This window comes from Anguilla rostrata, chromosome 7, assembly GCF_018555375.3.
Source record: "Anguilla rostrata isolate EN2019 chromosome 7, ASM1855537v3, whole genome shotgun sequence".
NCBI lineage: Eukaryota > Metazoa > Chordata > Actinopteri > Anguilliformes > Anguillidae > Anguilla > Anguilla rostrata.
This window is the reverse complement of record NC_057939.1, coordinates 26,507,564-26,527,112: the sequence shown is the minus strand read 5'-3', so window position 1 is coordinate 26,527,112 and position 19,549 is coordinate 26,507,564. Positions and strand designations below refer to the sequence as shown.

The 19,549-nt window shown below is 43.4% G+C and overlaps 1 protein-coding gene across 4 annotated transcripts; it reads left to right on the top strand.

The window, feature by feature from the left end:
• The first annotated feature begins 3,937 nt into the window (after positions 1-3,937).
• LOC135259490 (bifunctional UDP-N-acetylglucosamine 2-epimerase/N-acetylmannosamine kinase-like) lies at positions 3,938-17,726 on the top strand. Of its 4 annotated transcripts, none has more exons than XM_064343963.1 (13): positions 3,955-4,074; positions 6,307-6,381; positions 7,849-8,060; positions 8,358-8,812; positions 9,632-9,784; positions 10,430-10,642; positions 11,041-11,128; positions 11,732-11,942; positions 12,335-12,464; positions 12,672-12,893; positions 13,993-14,175; positions 14,758-14,874; positions 15,673-17,726. In XM_064343963.1, the coding sequence occupies exons 3-13, from the start codon at positions 7,861-7,863 to the stop codon at positions 15,906-15,908; spliced, it is 2,208 nt and encodes a 735-aa protein (XP_064200033.1). In that variant the 5' UTR covers positions 3,955-4,074; positions 6,307-6,381; positions 7,849-7,860; the 3' UTR covers positions 15,909-17,726. The 4 variants fall into 4 exon arrangements, with proteins under 4 accessions (XP_064200030.1, XP_064200033.1, XP_064200032.1 ...); XM_064343962.1 differs by having other exon boundaries at positions 6,307-6,398; XM_064343960.1 differs by lacking the exon at positions 6,307-6,381 and having other exon boundaries at positions 3,938-4,074.
• Positions 17,727-19,549: the final 1,823 nt, after the last annotated feature.

Here is a 19,549-nt window from a genome sequence, read left to right as displayed (position 1 = left end):
AAAGTTGTTTTTTTTAAGCAGCATGATTAGTAAAAATGGCCTTATGTGAATATAATGAAACTTACAATATTTCAATGTATTTTCAAATAAATTTGAAAATTACCTAAATGTAGTTTAAATATGTAGTTTAAATATAAGTCCTCGTTTAATTTTTTATTTTTTAATTCTGTCACAGCAACATTATATGCATTGCACACATGGTTCAAATTCTTTAGTGGCATTTAGCAGGCAGATTTACTCTGGGTAACTTAAAAGATCTGAGGTCAAGATTCAGTAATTCCCCAGAGGGGAGGAGTACAGTCCCATAAGAGAGAGCATGTTGCAGCCAGTGGAAATTCACTGACAACTTATCAACCACCCTTTTGAACATCAATCTGCATTTAAAAAATAACAACACAGGACTACATGACAGCTGATCAGGTATTTGGGCTGGTAAAAGGGGAGGTGCTGTCTGAAGGGGTGGGTCCTACTGTAACAGCTAGGCCTTCCCAGGCTGCAGAACAGAGGGATCTGCCTGGTGTGCACGGCCTGCTAATCTTCTGATGGTATGAAGTCCCCTTGGTTTCTCAAAACATTTATTTCAGAAAAATTGAAACTATGCATTGCTTTCCTGGTGCAGTGGAAATTATGGTCAATTACAGTTAAGTGCAGACTTCAGGTTCCAGAAGATCTGCAAAACGATTGCTTCAAACAGCCCAAGCATTTCTGAGAAAATTTTGTTGATACTGGAGGACAGTGGGTACAGTACAAGTATGTGAGATATGAAAGTTTAGAAACAAATGCAAAGGGACTAGCGACTGCTCTCAGTGAAATAGTAATAATCACAGGGTAAAGATGTTTAAATCTTTAGCCTCTGATAAGGTTTGGAAATGGACAGGTGAGTGCAGAAAATCAGCTTCCACCACTTGAAGGACCAAATGAGCACTGGCGGCTTGTATTTCACAAGACCAGAAAGCGCAGTTGCAACTAGCACTGTCTATCACTCATTACTTCAAATCTAGGCCTGCCATTAAAAGTATTGATTTCAAAACTGTGCCAAGTTACTTGAGATAATGTAGGAAACACTGGGTAGCATTGCTTTGGAATTGTTTAATTTGTGTGAGGTAAGATAGCCAACATTGTTTCATGTGACTTGACACAAAGTGACTCAAAAAGTGGTAGAGGCGCAAACTGTCCCTGATTCATCCACAAAATATTACTGTCATGTCCAAATAGCAGAATAACTTAACAAATTTAAATATGGGGAGGCATTAGACAAAGCAAAATTGCTTATTGCAACAACATTTTCTTGTGGAGAAAAATTATTGACTTGTATTTTGAACGTATTGTTAACGTTGACTGACATTAAAACAGGTGGCTGAAACACCTGTACTGGAGCCAACTGCACTGGTGCTAGTGAGCAATGTCTCTCAACAAGACAAGGAAGTGAGCTTCAAAATGCAGCCCAGTTTTGGCCACTTGGATACAATACTTGTTAAAGAAGTATATTGCTTTGTCCTGGGTTGGGAGTCGATACAGTTTCAATTCAGGAACTGAATTTCTATCATGAATTTAAATCAAATTGACATGAACCTCGAAGTGTTATTTAGTCTATTGATGTCTTTTCCTGATGTAGGTCTGCATAATCTTACATAGAAATCCATCATGGCAATCCATAAGAGCAAATTGGCAGGACAAGCAGTTTGAATTCCAGCATAACAGGTCAAACTTGATTTTAAACTGCCGTTAGGCATGAGGCCAAAAGCACTGACTAAAGTGGAGTTATTTAGGGCTCTAGGTTGCAACCCACACCCCTGCCCCCAATGCCCCGCCCCGATTACAAATTCTAGAAATGTGTGGGAGCATAAGAACACCTGATGAGAAGAACAGGCTAGCCAGTTTTTGTCATTTAGGGGCAAATAAAGTGATTTGAATTGAATTGAATTGAATTGAATTGAATTGAATTGAATTGAATTGAATTGAATTGAATTGAATTGAATTGAATTTTTGCCAGCCTGGCCTAAATTCAATTCAATTCAATTCAATTCAAATCACTTTATTTGTCCCCATTTTATTGACAAATAAATAACAATTGAATTGAATTGAATTGAAATGAATTGAATTGAATTGAATTGAATTGAATTGAATTGAATTGAATTGAATTGAATTGCATTTAGGCCACGCTGGCAAAGGCCTGCGGCCCTGCTGCCTCAGTGAGTAGGCCAGCTGCTTAAAACACAAAGCTCATGACACCTGCAGCCAGGCTGGAGGGGGGGCGGAACTGTTTAAACAGAGGAACTATGTTCACAGGTCCGTGTTCAGTGGCCTAAAGCACTCATAAACGTGTCATGCACTAGTGCTTGGACTGAGCACTAGAAAGTCCTTTCCTCTTCAGAGAAAGAGAGGGACAGCGAAACACTGAATGGGGGGTCAGGGTCTGTTCATTCCTACAACAGTTTTTGTGGCAGGAAAAGGACAATGATTTAGAATCAAACGGAACTGATACAGCTGGTGCATTGTTTCTTCTGTTCTTTTTCCATAACCTTATGTAATAGCATTCCGCAAGCATGTCTGACCTGTTTGTAATCTGAGAGGAAGGTGTTTATTAAAACCTGAAATGAGTTTTTTTACGAATAGCACATTTTCTGATGATGTGCTCAGCAGTCCTCGTTTACCTTACTTTATTCTGAAAAGTAAAACTTTGTGTATGCTTTTACGCAGATTTCTGTGTAATCACAAATTCTCTGTTTTTAAAAAATAATTTTTTTAAATTAAATTTGTTTTTTCTAGAATAGAATAGAATAGAATAGAACAGATTAGAGCATAACAAAATAGAATATAACATTATTGTCCAAAAAAGGAACTTTGTCTTTGGTGTAACTTTAAGAATACATACATGAAAACAAAATGTAGTACAATCACACAGAAGTCACACAAACATTATTTCATTTTAATATATTATGGATTGTGTATTAGACACTGACTTATTTTTTGAAAAGTGCATTGGGTCATTCTCATGCCTTTTAGGACTTTTTCTTTGTTGTAATGAAAACCCGAAAAGTCAAAAGGTTCTCTCTGAGTAAAGGCCAAATGATATAACTGTGGACCATAGAGTTTCTCTATGATCAGCTGTTTCATTGAAGACAACTTAAAAAAGAAATTAGTTTTTTTATGATTGACCAGGACAGGTATATGCATAAGTAACATTGCTGTCTGCCAGCTTATGAAGTGGCATGAAACCAGTATGTCTTTTCAGACCATTTATCAAGTAAACACGATACAGTGTATTTGAAGACGACACCAAGGCCGCTTTTATTTTATGTTTCTTGCATCATCCCCGTTATTATTTATGCCCGATGACGCTGGCCGCAATGGCAGGATAAGCAGATCAGTTGCCGTCTAAATGCTGTTGCGTACATTTGCCTTAATGCTGTGACCTCAGTTTCACTTATCATGAATAACTTATCATGAAACAATAACCTGTGACGATGTGCCGTACGGTGCAGACGCGCTGCGTTCAGTCTCAGCAGGAAGTGGGAAATTCTGTCCCACAATTCACAAAATTTTGGTCTTTGCAATAATTTATTTTTCACCCCTTGGTATGATGAGTCAGCCTGTGGTTTGGAGAGACAAGAGGGGCAACTGCGACCATATCTCATTTCTAGAGGCTGAAGTCGCAGGGATATACAGTACCGTGATTGGAACAAACATAATAATGTTTTAAATTATTATGCTGACGTTTTACCTTAAGTAAAGTATGTAACTACCATTAGAATTGTGATGTGCTTAATTCAAATATAGTTATAGATTAAATCTTCTTTTTTTCATTCTTAAAGTACCAGTACTCTAAGAGTTTGGAGAATGGGTGCTGATCGGACCAGCCCCAGAGGCAGGGCTGCACCTCAGCCAATGAGAATCCTTCATGTAAATGAGGGGATGGGTTTCAGTATCCTTTCGTATAGAGAGGATTACTGTGGCTGAGTGACACTGGGTACCTGCACTTCGGAGAAGGTGAACCAAAGTTTGCAAGAAACGTTTGCAGTGAGATCCGTCCAACAGAGCATGCATCCACAGGAATTTGGCAAAAACCCACATGTGAGTCCACTGCTTTCCCCCCATCTTCCCTCACCTCTTCAGGGTTGTCAGACTGTGGGATTTTTTTACCCCTTTAGATTTGAAATGTAAAACAGTGACTTTTTTATTATCTCACAGTGTAAGTTTCAGATTATGAATGTATATGAATGAGTCCATCCGAGATAGGGAATTTTAAAAGGGGATATGGAGTCTTGAAACATGTGTGAGCTCTTTGGAATTGGGAGATGTTTGAGGGATTTTGGTGGAGTAAAGGCTACCAAGGAATCTGGAAACCCTGTGACAGATCCTCCTTCCCCTCCTGATACTGACTGTAATCAGAAGAGCTTGGGACGCTGTCGGTGTGGAGGAAGGAACTGTGCCAATTGCATGTGAATGTCAGAGAACGATTTTACATTCAAAGAACAGGGCTAGACTCTCCCTGCTTCTTTTAATGGGTAGATCAGTTCTCCACTGTCAATGTGTGTGTGCATGTAGAAGAGGCGGAGACCCATGAGGTACTCAAGTCTGGGCTTGATGCAATGCTAGATGTTCTCTTAGACTGTAGGTGAATGACGAGCCCTAGAAGGGCTGAGTGACATGTTCTTGTCATTATGAGTTCTTATATTCCTTTTATCTTTAGCTGTCTCTCTCTGTTACTAGAGACTGAGGCTGTGACCTCATCGTGATTTGGAAATGTCTCTCTCTGTGCTGGTGTAAATATGGGGTAGGAGCAGGTTTTAAGGCTATTGTGTAAAGTTTGGTGTTTCAGTAAATGATTTTCTCTCTCTCTCTTCCTCCATCTCCCTTTCTCATAATTATACTCAATCATGTGTTTGTATGGGCCTGGCTGAGAGACTCTCACCTGCAGTTTGGTATTTTCCCATCATCCCAGTGAACATCCTCTTGTGTGTGACTGCTGTGTCATCAATCTTCTCGTTCTGACAGATGAAAGGCTAGTTCAGCCTTCAGTGTGCGCAGCTATATTTGAATGATGGGTCTTGGTGATAGTAGCTCATCCACTTGCCTACAGGTAGGAGGAGGAAGCGAGAGCCAGGGTTTCTGTGACAAACATTCGGTGAACTATCACAGCGTCAAAGGGGTGGCCCTAGTGTGATGCAAGAGGTGGACTGGCATCTCCACAATGTTGCATCAAACAAAGGCTCTAGCTTGAATTTCCAGCTGGGAAGGGTGGAATCAGTGGCCAAAAATTCCTGTTAGTTAAGCCACTTCATTTTTGTGGAGCAATCAGACTGATTAGGATCTAACTGGAGTGGCAGCTGTATTGGTGATACAGGTTGGGCAGTGGTTGCACCTGGCTGGATGGCAGACAGAGGACTTAATCATTTGTTTAAGCTGTGTTTTCTACAGGGCAACGAGTGGTTTGGTCTCCATAGAGACAGGGAACGGATCAGATATGGGTGTGGCCCCCAGAGTCTGGTATATGAACTTTGTTGAGGATTGTGGGTAGGGTTTAGAGTGGAGAGGGTTACCTCATTTTAATGGGCAAATTGATGCCTGGTTGATGTCACACCTACCTGCCTGCCTGCACCTGTGTCAGCTGTGTCAACTGCGCACACTTCTGTCATGATTATGCAGCAGAGACCAGCAGCTTGTACCTTTCGAGCTGTCAGCAAGATGGCCTTACAAACACAGTTAGGCATTTCAGATCAGGCAGAAAGAAATTTAGGGTTAAAAGTAGTTAAAAGGTTTTCCCCCTGAAGGGTTTCTTTTCCCGATGGTGCTGATTTAGAGGTGTTAATGAAATTGGACCCAACTGAGTAACAAATCCCTGTATAATACCAACATCAGGGTCATCCATATTGTATGCCTAAGGTAGTCTATAGTATGCCAGTTTCAACCACATTTGAGGGTTTAGAAATGTTAGCACAATTGAGAAATTTAAGTGCAGAAGCCTACTTTGAACCAAGTAGGCTTCTGCACTTAAATTTCTCAATTGTGGTAACATTGCTCAAATGCTCAAATGTTCAGAGAGATTTGTTATTATGTAGCTGCAGATAGCTGTCAGAAAAAAAACACTAACCTTGTACATAAGAATCACAACCATACTGGAAAATAAGGATTTCATTGTATGTTTTCCGAAAAACTACCAAAGATTACATAAAGTGTCCTGCTACTGTTCATGGACACACCAATATTTTTTAAAGGTTCCTCTCTACGTATTAGCCACATACCCTTTGCTTACAGCAGGAATGAAAAGAATCTGAATCATTCCATTGACTCACATTTTTTTAGAATGATGTGTCTACATAAAGGGAGGAGATAAACGAATCTCCTCTGGCACTTGAAAGACAGAAGTTGGTATTGAAAGTTGGTATTGAAAGAAGGTTAGTGCTGATATAAGTGTACATGTACTCATGAGTCCTTATACGTGTACTCGTGTATGTGGTGTGCTCTTTGCTTAGTGGTGAGTTTGCTTGTCTAATGAGTGTGTTTGTCCAGTCTGTGTTTGTGTAGTGGTGAATGGTATGGAGGATAAGTGTAAAGGTTGCCTTTGTAGGGTTGTTGGTGTGATTATTGGGTTTCTAAGAAACTGTGTTTAGTGGTGGATGCGATGCTGCAATTGTGCAGAAATTGTGTTTGTGAAGTGGTGAAAATGGTGATCCAGCAGATTAGCAATTATCTTAGCACAGAGTTTGGCTTGGTGAAGAAGCTGTGTATTTGTTGTGTCTGTAGTGGTGAATCTGATGACCTAGTTGTGTAGAAATTGTGTTCATGCCATGGCATCTGTCACAGGGCAGTTGTGTAGATGGTGTTTATGTCCTGGTGAATATTTGGGCCAGTTTCTGCTGAAGATAATGAACTTGTACCTGTGCAAGCTGTTTGTGCAGCGATGAGTATGTTGTGTATTGGTGAGTGTGTTTGCATAGTGGTGAGTGTGTTTGTTTAGTGGTGAATGTGTTTGTCTAGTGAGTGTGCTTGTGTAGTGGTGTGTTTGTGTAGTGTTGAGGGTTTTCGTTTAATGATGAGCGTGTTTGATGGTAGTTGGTAGTACCACACAGTTTCAGGCAGAGTTCAGGTACATTCTTTGAGTTCAGGCTGTGAGTTAAACTGCCTGTTGAGCAAATTCTGTGATTTGTTAATTTTACAAAACAAATTCTTGCAGTTAGCCAAAACAGATGTACATTTCCATAAACCTTGGGCATGTTATTTAATTTGTACATATACAGTGGTGAAAGTAACAGAAAAAGAAGAATGCATGTGTTAGATGTGTCTTTGTGGTTGTGGATGAGCTTTAAATTTGACACATGATTAAATACAAGTGTGTTTTTACACTTAGGTGTTTCTTTATACACATTTTGGCAACCCAATTCAGCAGTCATCAAAGTGAACTCACCAAGCATGCATTTATTAACACTAAAGAAAACCAATGTAAAGTTTTATGCTTAAGTCAAAGTTTTTTTGTTTTTTTTTTAAATAAGGAATTTTAATCTTTTTTCTTCTGAAGAAAGCAGTGCCTTGGCCCTCCTACATTTATTCATGTTTATCTACCTTTAGAGCCCTTTTCCCGCAAGGATTTTGTCTAGTGTTTGCCTACCTGCCATACCAATGTGCACCTGTCATTCACAGATTCAAGCAACACTTCTTTCTTTAATTATTTGACTTTTTACATAATTAATTTTTGACATTGTATTTTATGCCTATCCAGACAAATCCTGTATTCATCATCCTGAGTCCACCAAAGTAAATGTCTGTCTTCTCCTGCTTTCTCCTCCACTCTACTCCTCCTCTCCTTTTTTCTCTCCACTCCTCTCCTCCTCTACTCTCCTGTTGCAGGAGCTATACTACATGCAGGTTCAGCGTGAGAGAGAGAGGGGTGAGAAGATGGAGGACAGCCCCAGGAACAGGAAGTTGAGGGTGTGTGTGGCCACCTGTAACCGTGCCGACTACTCCAAGCTGGCTCCCATCATGTTTGGCCTGAAGGCCGACCCGGAAAACTTTGACCTCCGGGTGGTGGTGCTGGGGTCCCACCTCATTGATGATTACGGGTGAGCCGAGCGATTCACCCTTCTGTCCTTAAAAAAAAAAGATTTCCTTTAGAGTGCTCATGTGTGTGAGAGATTAGTCTGATCTGAGGATGATGCTCAGATGTTATTTCTCCTGGGGGGAATATTCTATCAGCATTCTTTGTGTCAGTAGCAGGTAGTTCTCACTGAGAAAATCTTTTCCTCAAAACTTTCTGAACCCTTCTTCTCAACTGGATCAATGTGGACTGGTCGTTTGAGGGTATCATGGCATGTCCACACTGTGAGTTAAATAATATGCGGTGCCCCCCTTTCCCCCAGGAACACGTTCCGCATGATCGAGCAGGACGAATTCGAGGTCAGCTCCAAGCTGCACACCATCGTGCGCGGGGAGGACGAGGCCGCCATGGTGGAGTCGGTGGGCCTGGCGCTGGTCAAGCTGCCGGACGTCCTGCGGCGGCTGAACCCGGACGTGCTGCTCGTCCACGGCGACCGCTTCGACGCGCTGGCGCTGGCCACCGCCGCGGCGCTCATGAACATCCGCATCCTGCACCTGGAGGGCGGGGAGGTGAGCGGCACCATCGACGACTCCATCCGCCACGCCATCTCCAAGCTGGCGCACTACCACGCCTGCTGCACCCGCAGCGCCGAGCAGCACCTTATCGCCATGTGCGAGGACCACAGCCGCATCCTGCTGGCCGGCTGCCCCTCCTATGACCGACTCCTCACCTCTTACCACAGCGAGGACTCTGCCAAAGTCATACAGCACTGGCTCGGTAGGTCCTGTAGCTGCAGCTACCTGTTTACATGTTGCATTGCATTCATTTAGTTGAGAGCCTCACCCTCTCACATAGCCACATAGCATAAAATACAAATACAGATGTAATGTATTGTATGCGTTACTGTATACAAAGCACCAGTAGAGTACAATAGAGGTTTTATGATGGTTATGAAGCATTGTGAAACAGGTCTGACAGGCTTAGGATGTAAAGGTTGGGTGTTTCACTTGTGTCTTTTCTTTCTGCCAGAGAACAAGCTAACGAAGAGAATCGTTTTTCAGTGAGTCACTGTGTGTCCAACGTGACATCTTTATATCATGGAAATGATCTCTGACACTTCCCTCTCTTCACATGCTTTGACGTAATGAGCTTCCTTCTCGTCATACATTGCTCTGTTCCTCTATTGTGTTATCGTATGACGGGGGAAAAACTTTAACCTGTGTAAAATATGTTGGGCCAACTTCATATTTAGCAGATTAATATGGCATTTAGCAGCCACTCTTATCCAGGGCTACTTACAGTTTAGTTTTTTTTTTTTTATTTTTATTTTTTACACATGGTTAATTTATACAGCTGGATATTTTACTGTAGCAATTCAGTTTAACTGTCTTGCACTAGGCTACAACAGGCAGTGCCCCAGCTGGGAACTGAACCTGCAATCTCTGAGTTATGTTTGCAGCATATAGCGCCTTTCACTTCAGGGTCTCGCCAATTGATTTTCTACGGTAAATGGGGGGTGGGGGGGACTCACCTCACCTGTTCGCCACCCATCTTGGTGATTCGCCACTTACCCCCTTGATCTCCTCATCCCGACAGGAGATGATGTGAAAGAGAACGGCTACATCCTGGCTCTGCAGCACCCCGTCACCACCGACATCGAAAACTCCGTGAAGATGTACGGCCTGATGCTGGACGCCCTCATTTCCTTTAACAAGAGAACGCTCATCCTCTTCCCCAACATCGACGCAGGTAAGCCCCGCTCACTCCGGTGAACCTGATTCTTCTCAGGATCATTTTCAACAACAGCCGCACGCCGCAGGCATTCATCTCAAGCTGTGCTAAGGAAAAATGTGTTTTGCGCTGGTCTCCTGGAAACAGTTTCAAAGATGTAGATTGCTCCTGTGCTCAGACCACTAGTAGAAATAACTTAAGTAAGAGTTTAAGCGCAACAATTTCAACAAAGACGCCATCAGTGCAAAAATAGCTTTTGAGACCACTGGTATACTTAGAATTTTGAAAGTACAAACTGGTAACATTTTTACCCTCTTCTTCAGCCTTTTTATCCATTTTTCATTCATTATTGCAAATGACACAGATGTGAAAGTTTTGTTTACACTTAACAAATATATTTCTGTGTTATATATTTATCATTATATGTTGCACATATAAGCCCATGCGTCATACAGCAGTCCTTGAGTTGGGCTCACAAGTCTCTAAGTGCAGCTCAACAGACAGACTCACAGGCATTGACCCGTTTTACCGGGACCTGTCCTCTTGTGCTGCCTTACTGCCCCCTCATACCACTTAACCCTCATTATCTCCTTCCTTCTGATGGCTTCTCTGCTGTCCTTCACTCTCCTCCTGTCCTCTCCTCTCCTCTCCTCCCCCCCACAGGAAGTAAGGATATGGTGCGTGTGATGAGGAGGAAGGGGATCGAACGACACCCCAACTTCCGGGCGGCGAAGCACGTGCCCTTTGACAAGTTCATCCAGCTGGTGGAACACGCCGGCTGCATGATCGGTAACAGCAGCGGAGGGGTGCGGGAGGCGGGGGCGTTTGGAACGCCCGTCATCAACCTGGGGTCCCGCCAGACGGGCAGAGAGACAGGTAGGGGGCACAGCTTTCAGGAAAAGACTCACACTCTGGAGAGATTAATCAAATCAATGTTGTCACCACTGTGTTGTATTGGCTTGGGAACTGTACTCTAACTCAAAGGTTATGGATTCGATTCCCAGCTGGGGCACTACTGCTGTACCATTGAACTAGGCACTTAACCCAAAATGGGTTAAACAGTGAAAATGAAAAGGGGTAGCTGTGTAAGTTGTTTAGACCTAAGCTTAAATGCAAGCACACCCACAGTAGGGTGTAGGTGGTGTGTTCCTTCAGTTTCCCTGACAATGTGGCAGCTATTTATATATAATTTCACCCCTGTAGGATATCTGTGCAGTTGGACCCAAAGCTGTCCATTGGTTTATCTGATTGTGAATGTGTTCAAACCCCACCAGGTGAAAACGTCCTTCATGTGCGAGATGCAGACACACAGTATAAGATCTACCACGCCCTAGAGCTGCAGTTTGGGAAGCGCTATCCCTGGTGTGTACCACATAATACCTGTAAAACACAGGATGGCCTGTTAAAGAGAACTGTGGGAGTGGGTATCACATTGAGTGGGAGGTGTCAAAAGTGCTCTTTGGAAAGGATCCACACAATTAGATCATCTTGAAAAACTTGACCACTACCCACTTCTTCTGTCAAAAAGATAAAAATCTGTATTTATACAGTATATGCACTGACCAGATCAGAGTTTCACTATTCACTATGAGGACAATATTGACTCAAGTCTCTTGTTTAATAGTTATTCAGTCTCAATTATTCTAAGTGATTCTCACTTAGTCTCAATAAGGAATTTAATTACTATGAGTGAAGGTTCTAATCATGCTCCTTGACTCAAAGTAAATGTGTACTGACATCACTTAAGTCCACTGCTCTACTCAACTGTCAAATTCAAGCTCATTCCACCAAATTAAAACCGACACAAAAATTGGGTTACCTTGATGGTATAACTGGTCTTTGGACTTCATCTAATAGTTTCTTACCTTGACTCCTTGAGGATAAGACATGAAACACTGGTCACATGCTGTAGCCCTACCCACAATGCATTTGGTCCGTAAATGGCTGTTCCGCCTCACTCCGCAGCTCTAAGATCTACGGTGATGGGAACTCAGTGCCGCGCATCCTGAAGTTCCTGCAGAGCATCGATCTGGACGAGCCGCTGCAGAAGTCCTTCCGCTTCCCACCGGTGAAGGAGTGCTTCTCCCAGGACATCGACCACATCCTGGAGACCCAGAGCGCCCTGGCCGTAGACCTGGGAGGGACCAACCTGCGTGTGGCCATCATCAGCATGAAGGTAAGGCCCTGGAGCAGTGGTTTCAAACTACAGTTCTGGAGGGCCACAGGGTCTAAAAGTTTAACTCCAGGCCAGGAGGACCACAGAGTCTGCAGGTTTAGCTCTAATCCTAGAAGGCCTCAGTGTCAGTAGGTTTAGCTCAAATCCTGGAGGACCAGTGTCTTCTGGTTTAGCTCCAGTCCTGGCAGGCCACAGTGTCGGAAAGTCTGTCCCAGTCCTTCAGTAAATCTGGCCCTATGTATCATATTTTATATGCATAATTCCTCATCATTATAATTCATAAGGATTGTACCAGCTCTCTGCTGCTGGAAAGGGACCTTACAGGAAATTTTGATTGACTGACTTGTTGCTTGAATATTGTGTTTTTGACGTTCAATGTTATTTGATGGCAGGGGGGTATAGTGAAGAAGTTCTGCCAACCAAACCCAAAAAACTATGAAGCCAGGATGGAAATCATTTTGAAAATGTGCACAGATGCTGCAATCCAAGCTGTGGACCTCAACTGCAGAATCTTGGGTGTGGGTAGGTACACTTCTGCATGGATACCACATTAGAACCATTTCCATTTGGAGGCAAATGGGGCCAGTTACCTCTCCATAGTTCTAAAAGTCTCTTTCTCTCCCTCTCGATCTCTCTCTTCTTCTCTCTCTTTTTCTGTTTTGTTCTTTCTATCCTTCTCTCTTCCCCCTCCTTCTTTCTCTCCCTCGTTTACCTCTCTCTCTCTCTCAGGCGTGTCCACTGGCGGCCGTGTGAATCCTCAGGAGGGGGTGATCATAGACTCCACCAAGCTGATCAAGGAGTGGAGCGGCATCGACATTCGCACGCCCATCTCCGACGCCCTGCACCTGCCCGTGTGGGTGGACAACGACGGGAACTGTGCCGCCCTGGCGGAGAGGAAGTTCGGCCACGGCCGAGGGGTGGAGGACTTTGTGACCATCATCACCGGCACAGGTATGCAGACCGCAGCATTAGGACCCACGACGAGGTCAGCACGTATTTATTCTTTTCTATATTGTTTTACTACTATTTTCTCTATATTTGAAATGCTCCATTTACAAAAGAAACCTGGTGAGGATATGTCCATTTAACAGGGTTGGTAAAGGGGTGAGTTTAATTTGTATTGACCTGTTGCGTTAGCCAAACCTTGAGGGAACCCAGCTGTTAATTTCCTGTGAAATGCGATGTGAAGCTGCTGCTTCTTTGCACACCGTGGTGCACAAGCTGAACTAGCGAAGAAATTAATTTTGTGGTAGACACTTCATGTGAAGCTTGAGAAGGCAGACTGCAGACTCCCAATTAAGCGAGACACAGAGACAGAGAGAGAGTTTCCATTCTGCTATTGGTCATAAACATCATTGGTGGCAGCCAATGAGAAAGCCACAGGCTGGACCCCGGCCCTGTGTGTGAGCCTGTGTTTAGCCATGAGGGAACGTACTCTCATTTTGAGCATACCACTGATGCAGACTCCACAGAAAACCAGACCAAAGAAAACACTGATGTCACAGGAGGTTGCATGTTCCCTGGACTATTTTTCTTTGCGTTGGAAACCATCCTTTGCTAGAATTAACAGAGTAAACCTGACACACCCCAGCTACAGCAAGACAGGTATTCAATCCAAAACACAAAATGGAGTTAAATGATCTCCCTATTCATGAACAGATCCTTGTAACAAATATAGGAATGTTTAATTACTCAGCTGACCATGGGAACACAAACAGGATGAAATGTTTACAATAGAGGTGTAGCCCTCTTTCATGTAGTTGACAATATATTTACACTGAATCACCCTGGGGGAGTGAGACAGTGGCCCCCGCCAGACTGATACTGAAATTCCATTGATGCAAGACATATCTGCAAATTAGGGTGTTGCCTCTTCAGCCTCTAATACACAGACACACACGCACCCCACGCATGAACAAACATCATCTGTGTGTTCCCCAAACAGACGTCGTGTTTGTTTTACGTGCTCTCAGCCACTCTCTCGCACGGCCGGTGAAGCCGAAGCCATAATCCCGCCCTAAATGCCTGCTTGGCTGTCTGTGATTGGCAGGCATCGGCGGGGGGATCATTCAGCACGGCGAGCTGATCCACGGCAGCACCTTCTGCGCGGCCGAGCTGGGCCACATCACCGTGTCTCTGGACGGGCCCGAGTGCAAGTGCGGCAGCCGCGGCTGCGTGGAGGCCTTCGCGTCCGGCCTGGCCCTGCAGCACGAGGCCAAGAAGCTGCACGATGGTCAGTGCCCCGCCACCCTCTCAGCGTGTCTGTAACTGTGCTGCGGCGGTACTTTACAGTGTCATGTAATAGTGCATTGGTATGTTACAGTGTCATGTAATGGTGCAATGGTATGTTACAGTGTCTTGTAATGGTGCAGCGGCACTTTACAGCATAATGTAATGGTGAAATGGTATGTTACAGCATAATGTAATGGTGCAATGGCATGTTACAGCGTCATGTAATGGTACAATGGTATGTTACAGCATCATGTAATGGTACAATGGTATGTTACAGCATCATGTAATGGTGCAATGGTATGTTACAATGTCATGTAATGGTGCAGTGGTATGTTGCAGCATCATGTAATGGTGCAATGGCATGTTACAGCATCATGTAATGGTGCAATGGTAATCTGGAGCATGAAGTACAGTGCAACTGTGCACTGTAATAACGCACTGGAGTAGTTTGTTCTATAATTATATTCTGTGACTGTTCTGCAACAGTGTGCTGTAACAGTCTTTCGTTTGTAAAAGGCTGCTGTAACAGTGTGACACAGTGTTTTGTAACAGTGTGGCTGAGCTGTACTTGTGTGATCCACAGCGGATCTATTGATCACGGAGGAGGTGCCCCTCAAAGGTGAAGAGACCATTACCGCTGCTCACCTCATCAGCGCTGCTCAGCATGGTAACCCCAAGGCAGAGGCTGTTCTCAGAACAGGTGAGTGTGCAGCTTTAGAGAAGTTTGTGACAAGTACCTGCAATGGAGGTTGTTCTCACAACAGGTGAGTGTGCAGGTCAAGAGTAGTCTGTGGCAGGTGCCTACAGTGGAGGCTGATCTCAGAACAGGTAAGCGTGCTATTTTAGAATAGTTTGTGACAGGTGAGATCTCTGTTTGTATCTCACGTTTTGGGAAGATGTGATAATCCAGGATACATAAGCCATTTTACAAAATTATGAAGTAAGTAAACCTGTCAGACTGCATTGCTCTATGCTGTATCAAAAGGTCACATTTTCTGTCTGCATTCCTGCTGAGAGATTGAGCCTATGTGTACACCTCAAACAATAGTAGGCATGTGTGCTTGTGCTTGTGTATGTGTGCGTGGGTGTGTGTGTGAGTGGGTGCTTAGTTATGTGTGTGTGTGTGTGTGTGTGTGTATTTGTATGTATGAGCAGGTCCTTGCGTGTGTGTGTGTATGTGCGTGCTTGCATGCATGCGTCCATGCGTGCGTGCGTGTGCGTGTGAGTGGGTGCTTATATGTGAATACAATTGCTCAGTTCACAAATTCTTCTTCTTTTGCATGTGTAATTATGTGTAATCTTCCTGTTTGTGTACTTGTGCAGGTCGCAGCATGTAGGCTGGCTGTCTTTGACTCCTCAAACTAACATTAAGAAGCTGCTGCACAACTTCAACCAAATAGTTTGAAGTGAACCTGTTTGTGCATGCCCATAATCTGAGTGCATGCGTGTGCGTGTGCTGATGTTGGGGTGTGTCGCTCTAATCCTCTCTCTCCCCCAGCTGGCACGGCCTTGGGCGTGGCCGTGGTGAACATCCTGCACACGGTCAACCCCTCCCTGGTGGTCTTGTCCGGCGTGCTGGCCTCCTCCTACCAAGCGCCTGTCCAGCAGGTCATCTCCCAGCGTGCCCTGTGCTCCGTCGGTAACGTCAAGGTGCTGACCTCTGACCTCCAGGAGCCCGCCCTCCTGGGCGCCGCCAGCATGGTGCTGGACTTCGCCACCCGCAGGATGAATTGACCGCCCAGCCCAGGCCCGCCGCCACCGCCGCCTTCCATCTTTAGCTGCAACTGAAGGGCCCGCCCGGGCCTACATCTCTGTGTTTTCCTTTGTGTGTGTGGGCTTACCTGGACCTCCTGGGACAGGTGCTCTGTGTGAGGCCACACCAACCGACTCACCCTGCGGAAGCCCCTCTGTGACGGATGAGAGGGCCCTTCTCTTCTGCGGGGTTGGTGCTGCTCTTTTTCGGTTTTGATTTCAGAAACTTCATTTTATTATCTGTCTGTTTTTACTTTATCTTCTGAGTTTGGAAGAAGCAGTCTTTTTTTCTTTTTTTTTTTAAATACATGCATTCTTGAAGTGGTCCTGCCGCTGAATGTTCCTCAGGGGATTTGGGAGAGCGCGTAGACGCTAGGTTCTGCTGCTTCTCATGGCGCAGTCCACAGTCCTGTGGCTGAGCACTGCAGTGCCGCAATTTTCTGCACAGCTGGGTCAGCTAGGATCTTTCTCAGTTTTTTTTTTTTTTGCATTTTTCCACCTTCTCTCCCAATTTGGAATAACCAATTGAATATCGGTGCTCATAAATGGACCCCTGACTATTAAATCAGGAGAGAGCAGACCTCCACACGCTCTCTGATGCATGTCACCTCACAGCCCGCTAGTCAGGCCTGCACAGAGATGAGTCAGAGGAATACGCTTCATGTGCAGCTTCACAGGCGGACTGCAGGCACCTGGTAAACCAGCATGGGTCGCTGTAGAACAATGAGACGCAGATTCCTCCTAAATTAACCCTACCTAACACTGGGCGACACTGCCACCAATTACGCATGGCCTTGTGGGGCTCCCGGCCACAGTCAGGATTCAATCCCAGACCAGGGGCTAGAACAGCTCCGAAACCGGATGAGCCACCCAGCAGCCACCAGCAGATCCTCATAAATGATGAGAATTATAAACACCAGCCAAGAGCCTCCAGCAGAATCTTTTCTTATACTTGAAAAACGAAGAAATTAAGAAATGCTAATTATACTGCCCAATGAGCATTATCCACAAAGTGTCCACACAATCACCATTCAGACTGATGCCAAAAAATATGACCGGGAAGAAGCACAAACAACCTGAATGCCGACTGCTTAGTTCTCAGCATTGATCTTTCTAGATGTTTGCAGTACTTAGAGTAGTGTTTTCAGCAGCACTTTACTTGAACTACCTGAGCCTCATAAAAACCACATAACAGTAATAAGCATGACACAGCCAGTCACAAGAGCATATTCCAATTTCAGGCAAGTGTTACAACACTGTGACAACGTATTTAATTTTACGAAACAGATTTAACCCAAATTGAAAATGATCTTGGCATACATTATTACAAGGTCAATAGATTTGTAATGAAGTATGATGTAAAATGATGTAAACCACTCTTGTGACTGTTGTGTCATCCACAGTGTTATGTTGGATTAATGGAATATTATTTCAGGGAGGAGGGGATAATGTCTTATTATATATTCATATTACTGAAGGGATGTTTTATTGTTTTAGTAATATTAAGTTTATTTAACAAACACTGGAAAACTGTCACAATGTAAAGTTTTACGGCTGAAATGATGCTGACAAAACAGTTTTGCACAATGAAAGAAAAGTGTGATAAATAATGATATGTCTTTATAGAATACATAAATGTCACACTTTTAATGATATATGGATGTAAATTTGACATTCAAAAATTGTTAAAAATGTTCTTGTGTGCAAAAAAATACTGTCTTGAATTTTAGATGGCTATATTAATATATGGTAAGAATGTTTACCAAAAAAAATTACAATAAAACCATTTATTTATGAGAATCTGGGATCTTTTTGGTTGCTTAGTCTTTGGGACATGAACTGTTTGGAATACCTCAAGAGAATGGAGGGACTAGAGATGACCTGGGTCAAATAATTTCATGATACTTTAACACCAGTAAAATTATTGCAGATAACTGAAATTTTATTAAAGGAATCTGAAAAAAAAATAGAAATCTGTTTCCACCCTAATATCCAGAACAAAGTCTTTCTTTAATGTGGTTGTAGATGTAGGTAAGTGACATGATTCCTAGCAGATTCTAAAGGATTTAACTGGAGCAATTTAAATTGACTGGTGTTGTCAAAAGTAGTATTGTGTGTAAATTACAAGGACTAAGGGGGAGAGACTTGTGGTCATGATAACAGATCTAATGCAAACTGGTCGTCTGGGGAACAGGCTTTCAGAGATGCGACTGGTGCCTAGATCTCCTCAAGGATGCTGCAGACATGTCATTCCTAAACTCCTGTAGTCATGGAGATAGAGTAGGAGCCAGTCCTCACTAACTTGTGAAGTCCAAGTCCCAGGGAGACAATCTGACCCACAATTTAGAATAGCGTGTCCCCTTAGAGGACCAAAATGAGTGGCAATTTTATTGTATCCATAGGTAGCCTAAATATTTCTCAGATTTAAAATGTACATATTTTGAATTTGCCATTTCTAATGAGTATGCATGTTGATCTCCGATTATATAAATCAAAAGTAGTCAGTTCTTCTGAATATGGCTGTACACCGGTAAAATGCTAATCCCTTTTCGTGTGTTGTTTGTTCCTCCAGTCTGTTGCCATTAAGCGGCCATGACGGCATTTTACCATATGACTTTACTTAGGATCATCTTTGTTGATATCCGGTTCGCGGCGCACGTTGAGCCAGTTCTGCCAGTCAGTTGTGCAAACTACAGCGGTGAGTATGACTAGTCACTGTCTGTAAACGTGCGATGGAGGAAACACATTAAATCATCTTTTGGTTCCTTTCTGGAAGCTTGAGTTGAATTACTCGTTATCCAGTTACAATTCGTTTTCTAGTAGCTACTTGCCCAGCAGCTTCCAGCCAGTTGGTTTACTTGCTTGGGGCATCGCGGAAAATCTGGAAATTCGTGGACTACAGTTCTCCAGTGACCGAGAACACATGGAAAATGACAAAATAAGCACGGCAACACGGCAGATTGTAAAGTTTGTGTTTGGGGTATGTTTAATGATAAAGTAAAAGTCGCTTTAGAAGGTGTATGAAAACCCTGCGTGCCGGTGTTGCGAATTCACGTAGCAGCAAGTTTACTAGCTAAGTTTTATTCAGTTACTACTGTAGTTTTAGCAACTCTGCACCATTGCTAGTCAAACAATGTTATGTAGTTTGGGTGGGTAGCTAGCTAATGTGACAATACGGGTTGTTAGAGAGACCAGGGTGCTGATGCTGCGCGTGGCTTAGGCTTGTTTGTCCATTTTTTCTTTATCTTATCGTCATTATAAATGCGACGTAGAGAAGAATGAGCTACTTTTCGAGGAATGCAGACAAGCTCGGCACCTAAGACCATGAAGCCACTTTTGGTCGCTCTCTTTCTCTTATAAACATAAGATGCATAATACTTGCATGTAGTTCCATTTAGCTCCTCATCTCCTTGAAAGAAAGTACGAAATTGAAATGAGAGTACACTACAGAACAGATCCACTTACTCTTCTCTAGGCTTTGCTAATTAAATATGAACTAAATATTATCATTACTGTCCTGATAGATTTGCAGCATCACAATTTAGTACAATTATCTTGTTTAAACATATTGTGTGTTTTAGCTTGTGCTGTTACTGTTTGAAGTGTAATACTGTAACACTCTA